This window comes from Opisthorchis viverrini (genome assembly GCF_000715545.1).
Source record: "Opisthorchis viverrini unplaced genomic scaffold opera_v5_638, whole genome shotgun sequence".
In the NCBI taxonomy this organism is placed as follows: Eukaryota; Metazoa; Platyhelminthes; class Trematoda; order Opisthorchiida; family Opisthorchiidae; genus Opisthorchis; species Opisthorchis viverrini.
Window position 1 is genome coordinate 36,787 of NW_008752306.1, and position 8,036 is coordinate 44,822.

General features: G+C 45.3%; 1 protein-coding gene across 1 annotated transcript; it reads left to right on the plus strand.

Annotated features, from left to right (window-relative positions):
• Positions 1 to 412: 412 nt before the first annotated feature.
• On the plus strand, positions 413 to 649 carry T265_11910 (hypothetical protein; the record flags this gene model as incomplete). Its single annotated transcript, XM_009178734.1, has 1 exon — positions 413 to 649. The coding sequence occupies one exon, from the start codon at positions 413 to 415 to the stop codon at positions 647 to 649; it is 237 nt and encodes a 78-aa protein (XP_009176998.1).
• Between the last annotated feature and the right edge of the window lie 7,387 nt (positions 650 to 8,036).

Here is an 8,036-nt window from a genome sequence, read left to right on the forward strand (position 1 = left end):
GTTTCAAGCAACAGCAGGATGCCGCCTGATCACCTGCATTTCCTGACGCGCTGTATGTTAAGTTATACGGCTACGCTCAGCAGGTCAGGGTCATAGGTTTTCATGATTCCACTGAGTTTGTATTACATCTATCTCTTGCCTTTATCCCCTTCTACCACTACCTTCTTACTTTGTTCTCTCGGCGGCCCTCTACGTTGATGATCGTTGGTAATGGCTATATGTGCGGCGTTATCTCATTCAAGAGACTCAAAACATTCTGCTTTCACCTATTATATGCCAGAGCATCTTCATACATGAGTCGACGCATATCCTCCATGGATTATTAGAATGCTGAGACGCATGAACTACTCCAGACAACTCCGGTGCAAAAAACCGGACATTTCAGATTAACAGGGACCTCCTGGAACCTGTCATGTCCACCTCAAAGAAACTTGGACCTGACTTCGGAGCTCCATCAGGCGAGGACACGCGACAACGGTGCGGTGAACTTCGATGGACGACCACAAGTGACTCGCACTTTGCCCAGACCTCCACACTGTTCGACCATACGAACCATCCAACCCACTTCCAGGGCGTCAGTTTCCCCGTATTCGAGAAGCCAGTAATTGACTCACCTACCAAGCATCATTTGGCAACAGTTACCACATAGTCCTAAGCCTTGACTAAGTGACATACGGGACGACAGACGAAAACGAGTATCGAGTCCATACTAAATTCTGCCCGCTAATCCTACAGGGAGAGCTGGAAGTTTTTAAAAAGCCAGCTAGTGGACTAAGCATCATCTCTACTGAACTTTCTATTACTGAAACCGTGTCCCTGACTTGAAGTAGATGTTTATCGGGCTGGCAAATTGCTGTAGTAGGGGCAGAATACAGTTAGGGACCGAACGGGACTAGGCCATGAGTCTGAATGTTATGGGATAGTCCGGACTGTACGAGTAAGAAATCTCTGAACCTCTCGATCCATATGACAGGAAAGGCTGTGGATCAACCTATCTACCTAGTTCATTGGCAACCCGAAGTTCATTTGAAGGCAAGTTAATCTGAGAAGGATCATACAGGGAATACCTACCACCCAGACAAAACGTTCTGATATTCAAATTGAAGGAATTGGTGGATACCAAATCTGGCGATTGTACCCGTCTCTGAAGCCAGCACCGACACGATGCCGCCCATCGTCAACATTTCGCCTGATGGATGCAATCTCCACCACATTCACCACTGCAGCAGTTCGACACAAACTCAAAACGCCACCGCGGGAGTCTCCCCCGGCCAGCGAGTTTGTTGCGCCTCTGCGGATCAGCGTCCCAGATCAACGGAAAGATGGTGTCATCACGTCCATCTACAAGATGTAACTGGTCTAACTCCCAACCACAGGCTAATCACTCCCTATCCCACCCTCTCAAATGTTGCAGAATCCATTTACGCTGACCAAATTCACGTGGAATGCCAAAACAACTCGGAAGGCCGACAATAGTCCGGGCGCAGATGACCATATCTATTCAACCCCCTATTCACGAACGATAGCTGGACTAGAGCTAGATACCGAATGAGTTGAAAATCATTTATCCGGGCTTCGGAGTGTAACATCCTGTGATACACGAGAAACGAGGACCTAACCTGGATGCGGTGTTATATGGAACATCGAATAGCTGTTTGCATCTGCGGGGCTCTACATAACTACTGCTATCAACCTGTGGTGTACAAGACTCTGTCCTGATGTTCTTACCCCCATTGGCTTTCAATAACGACCTCCCGGCGACCCTTAAATCCCCTCATATGCTTGGTACCGAAGGCTTTAAGCTCTGGAAGGCCGTGACCACGTAGCGAACAAAAAATAGATAAACAATAATCGTTCTGATGTATCACCTTTTCGGTGCCCATCTGAGACGCCATCCGAAGGAGACACGGAAGCCGAGATATTGTCAGATGGTCCAGTTCTAGACAGCGGTCGAGATGCCGGAGCTGGTTTCGAAATACGCATCTTTCCCTCAGTAATTTCGCACCTTAACCACTGGGCCGTCTCAAGCCTCACGACGCCCAAGCGAATTCCCAGCCCAATCAACTGGTTTCGGGAGAACGGGTTGCTCCTCGCCAGAGATAAAGGTCACAAGCCGTTACCCCCAGGTCGTATTATCTGGTCGCATACCAGTCTAGGCAGATTGAATACAGAATGAGTGGATCAAGACATAAATGAGGGCAACCAGCATCAGTATAATAAATTGACCCAATTACGGCAAGCCATACGACCAGCGGAAGATGCAACTATAACAGCCTGGTCGCAGCTTAACTTCGACCTCACGTTGAACACGCCGAGCGCAGGCAGAATATCTAGCTCAACAAGGAATGACAGGATTCGCGAACATATGTGGCACGGGGGGCACTGAGACCTGTACGTCAGTTTCTAAGCTTACAATAAGTCCAGCGTATCTAGAGACGCTTCAGATTGATAACAATGCATCAGACCGATGAAACATACAGGGTTATGAAAACCGAAGATCCCCGATATTGAGACGGTAATCTAATCAGCTGAGAGATCATCGAGGGGCACCCATGTAGCTTGCAACCGAACTGTCCCCTGCCATTGCTAACCTGAACTCGAAACCCTTCCAGATCAACAGCTTCTATTAGCAACTCCTGTGCCTGTTCTTCCAGGCTGCGCGATCCTAAATACCCACCCATTCGATGACGTGGAGGACGCAGAAGATGTAAATTCCGAAGCGAACACCTGGTAAGGTCATCTGTTACATCCAGACAAAATGCAGAGTATCACATGCTTAACTTTAAAGTGAGCTTCTCAAAACTGCAGGTTAGTAAACACAGTTCACCGTTCATCCGAATAAATTTCAAGAGGTTACACAATTCAAGTAGGGAAAAAAGTTTTCTTGGAACAATCACTGCATACATACACGCTAACCTTACGATTGCAACCAGAAGACGGACGGAAAAGACGTACCAATCCGAAACACGCACGAATTTGGCGGATATGTAGCCCGGAGAGCGCGTAAAACAAATTAGTTTAGGTCGCTGGTGGTCAAGTATAAAATTCCGAACATTTCGAACAATCCAGTAGGTTCGGATCATCTATTTTTGAGCATGAGGCCGAACAATCTTGGGTCATTGGTTGTCATTCTGTACACAGCTTGGCACAACGCAGCTTAAAGCGAAGATTCGGAGAATCTACGCTTCACAATTTAGATGTCGAGCCATAATATGGTTGGTGGTAACTGCGGGTGTAAACATTTGGAAAAACTGAGCAGAAGCGCTGTCCCCGGCGCTGTGAACGCTTACGGTGACTAAGTCTGAGATCGATTATTGGAGCCCAGATGCTTGAAGTGGAAGTCGGCTCACCGTGTTCATGCCACAATAGGAATTTTCCCCCATAACTTTGGAAATAAAAATATTAATATTACCACTATTGGATTCACGGATTCACGGATTGATGCACAGGATCGAGGCTTTTGCCCAAGTTTTCCGGGTCGGTTTTGTTCTTGTCGGTCAGTGACACTACGGCCATGCTTGATAGCAGACAGAGAGTTAACTTCCTTTTTGTTATGAAAGCACATTCTCGAACAATGAGTCCATCTTATTATTTCATAAAGAATGGTGAAAAATTGGCTGGCGGTGCCGAATAAGGCATTGCATCACAACCGAAATCTGCCACATCGTGTGGATCGAGGTAAAAATTATAAGTGGCATCAGGTATCGAAACAGGCGAAAGTAGGCAGCGTTCTTCGTGACCTTTTGTTGGAAGATTTCTTCGCGCTCAAGGCTGGTAGGCCGCACGCTGTTACCGGTTCTGTTTTGGTAACAGTGAAGCCCGAATCCGGAAAGGCTGCCTGGTACTTTCTTGTAGTTCTTTTCAGGGGCAGGTAGGCTACCATGATAACTTATTTGTAAGTGTAACGCGCTCTTTCCAAAAGACTTAATTTTAAGTGTGTTTTGAGACTCCGTTGTCTGCCTAATAATTGGAGTAGGGGGAAATATGTCATTTTTTTAAAAATGGGATAAATATGCGAAGAGGAATTACAGGATTTGAAAAAAGTTTGAAATAAGGCATGACTGCGATTCACATCCTGAGCCTAGAACTTCAAATCGTCCCTATTACTGAGCTGGCTCTTATAGAAAACTTTGTAGATCCAGTAAGCGCAAAAATTACTTCCTTCAGCTGTTCTTCACTGGCTGTATAATATATGGGGGCGTTAGAATAACTGAAGCGAGGCGACGGGAGCAGTTCTTAGGAAATTATCTTGAGGGTTTGCACATGATTGGGATGGCAGATACGTTTTGATGGTAGTCGTCTGAAGCTTGACTTTCGCTCACCTAAAGACGATGTGGCAAGTTAATTGGAGGGGAGAATGCGTTGCCTAGAGACCATAAGGTGTCAAATAATTTCAGAATGACAAGCGTGCTGGTGTAACAGAGGACTCGGTGTGTTCGGGATGACAACGAAAAGTAAACGCTTTGGCTATCTGACACAGAGCTGTCACTGGGCTATCTTCCAACAATCGGAATAATTTGCTCAAATCAGTTACGCCCCGTGACTTCAAACCACGCACAATTGGAAGGCTTGTTCCATATACATATATATATAATGCAGCACTGGAAGCATATAACCTAGAGATGTCCCGATAATACTTCCATTACTTGCACCTTATCCATCAACTGAATTGTGGTTTATAACTATGTGATGCAAGCAATCGTAAATGTATGCGACCAACTGTTCGATAGTTTAAAAGGCCTTTGACGCGAAAAGAAGAGCCTATTCGTGTCAAAAACAAATACGGGTGCAAATAAGCGTCAAAAGTGCAGACAGGCTATAGCTGTATTTGATATTATCATAATCCTTCTTACCAAATAAGAATCCTGGCTGCATAAGAAGCAGCACCAAAGCCATAAATGTCATGCGTGTGCAGAAAGTAAAAAGAGGTATTAAATGAAGGCAGGAGAATCGAAATGAGTCAAAGGTGACTAGGTTCTTCAAGGGAACTTTTCGGAAACCAGCGAGAAACTAGCTTCTCAGGGTCGGGGTTGTGAGGTCGTTTTTGGAGTCTCTTGTCCGCAACGCTTTGATTGGTTCTTACGCACTGATTATTTACCCATTTAGAACACATCGTGTGGATCGAGGTAAAAATTATAAGTGGCATCAGGTATCGAAACAGGCGAAAGTAGGCAGCGTTCTTCGTGACCTTTTGTTGGAAGATTTCGTCGCGCTCAAGGCTGGTAGGCCGCACGCTGTTACCGGTTCTGTTTTGGTAACAGTGAAGCCCGAATCCGGAAAGGCTGCCTGGTACTTTCTTGTAGTTCTTTTCAGGGGCAGGTAGGCTACCATGATAACTTATTTGTAAGTGTAACGCGCTCTTTCCAAAAGACTTAATTTTAAGTGTGTTTTGAGACTCCGTTGTCTGCCTAATAATTAGAGTAGGGGGAAATATGTCATTTTTCAAAAAATGGGATAAATATGCGAAGAGGAATTACAGGATTTGAAAAAAAGTTTGAAATAAGGCATGACTGCGATTCACATCCTGAGCCTAGAACTTCAAATCGTCCCTATTACTGAGCTGGCTCTTATAGAAAACTTTGTAGATCCAGTAAGCGCAAAAATTACTTCCTTCAGCTGTTCTTCACTGGCTGTATAATATATGGGGGCGTTAGAATAACTGAAGCGAGGCGACGGGAGCAGTTCTTAGGAAATTATCTTGAGGGTTTGCACATGATTGGGATGGCAGATACGTTTTGATGGTAGTCGTCTGAAGCTTGACTTTCGCTCACCTAAAGACGATGTGGCAAGTTAATTAGAGGGGAGAATGCGTTGCCTAGGGACCATAAGGTATCAAATAATTTCGGAATGACAAGCGTGCTGGTGTAACAGAGGACTCGGTGTGTTCGGGATGACAACGAAAAGTAAACGCTTTGGCTATCTGACACAGAGCTGTCACTGGGCTATCTTCCAACAATCGGAATAATTTGCTCAAATCAGTTACGCCCCGTGACTTCAAACCACGCACAATTGGAAGGCTTGTTCCATATACATATATATATATAATGCAGCACTGGAAGCATAACCTAGAGATGTCCCGATAATACTTCCATTACTTGCACCTTATCCATCAACTGAATTGTGGTTTATAACTGTGTGATGCAAGCAATCGTAAATGTATGCGACCAACTGTTCGATAGTTTAAAAGGCCTTTGACGCGAAAAGAAGAGCCTATTCGTGTCAAAAACAAATACGGGTGCAAATAAGCGTCAAAAGTGCAGACAGGCTATAGCTGTATTTGATATTATCATAATCCTTCTTACCAAATAAGAATCCTGGCTGCATAAGAAGCAGCACCAAAGCCATAAATGTCATGCGTGTGCAGAAAGTAAAAAGAGGTATTAAATGAAGGCAGGAGAATCGAAATGAGTCAAAGGTGACTAGGTTCTTCAAGGGAACTTTTCGGAAACCAGCGAGAAACTAGCTTCTCAGGGTCGGGGTTGTGAGGTCGTTTTTGGAGTCTCTTGTCCGCAACGCTTTGATTGGTTCTTACGCACTGATTATTTACCCATTTAGAACACTCCATCGATAGCTACACTTACCCTACCTCTGACTGTTCCATATTTGAGCGCGCTTTCTTTATACCCAAGCCTGCCAGTACACGACTCACGACGGCTTTCTTTTTTCAGATGCTCGCTCCGTATCTCAACAAAACAGCACTTCTGCCGTCCTTGCTTTGACTTGCAAACATTTCACATTTCACCATATTAGCACCCTTACTTAAAATAAGGGCTTATTTCTCAGGCATTCTTGCTCATGTCTGTAAACGGACTGCTGTGGTATCCACTCTCCGGGTAGCGTCTCAGGTGCATGTGCACCTTATATGTTAGGATATCGCCACCGCCGTCTCCTTCGTTTAAGCGATTGTGTGACTCCAAAACCCTATAATCTATCCCCGCATTGTATCAGAGGAAGCGCTTTGCAGCCAAAAGACCTATCATTCAGTCCCATTACCCTTCAAATTGGGTCGACCGAGCGCTCAGAGTCACTTCGGACTGTGTGGTAGTACTAACCGATACCTCCCTTCCTATGTCACTCAAAAACCGCCTTCTCTTTCCCGTGAAGTTAACATTTTTTACTTTTGGCGTTTGAACAACGTCTGTAGAACCCTGTGTTCAGTGAATTGGTCCATTCGTGGCGCAATAACGTCGCCCGACTCGAATACCGGACTTGATAGATGGTTTTTATTGTGGGGAATGCGGGATGTGTGTTGCGTGTATTCACATCACTCTCGTTTGAGTAGTCGTCCTTTTGTCCTGGCTTAATAATTCTGGTGAGTCCACACCAAAGTGGATGTTACGAGAGTCGAGTAGTTCCAGGACGAGATTTGAAGGAGGACAGAATAGAAGGGCGTGCTGTACACTTTAATCGTCTAATAGCGGTAGTATATGAGCTGAAATTATAGGGTGAAAACTACGAGTTAATGGTGTATGCGAAGCCATGGTTTATATGGTCTTGACAGGGAGAACTGGGCTCGAGTTTTGCTCTTACAAAAGCTCATCACCAGTAAGCATCCAAGGTCCGTGCCGGAGTTTGAACTCCGGACATCTGACATGCCAGGCGAGCGTGTCAGATCTACTCTAGCAGCGCAAGTTGGACGCGTCTGAATTTTGAAGTATGAACAGGCGAAAGTGCTCACACTTGAGCGATGCGATTGGTATGCTCGACTCGCCGAACAATCCTGCTTGTGACGATCGACGGACCAGCTTGTCTTCCCGGTCAGGTAGCGTCACATACACTTTAATTCCACTGTACTAGTTTTGATACTTGAATCAGATTCATTAAGGCATCACGCACGGGCATGGGGAGATCTGTTCTTTCTGCGAAATCGCTGTGTTCACTTGAGAATCCGCTGAACAATGTTGAACGTGAGAGTCTACACGTTGTTTAAGGCCCACAATAGCTTATCCAACCCCGGGTCAATATTTGAAAAAGCACTGCCACCGATCTCCGCGCTTGAGCACCAGCCATTCGAGACATTCAAGAAGCCGGATAAT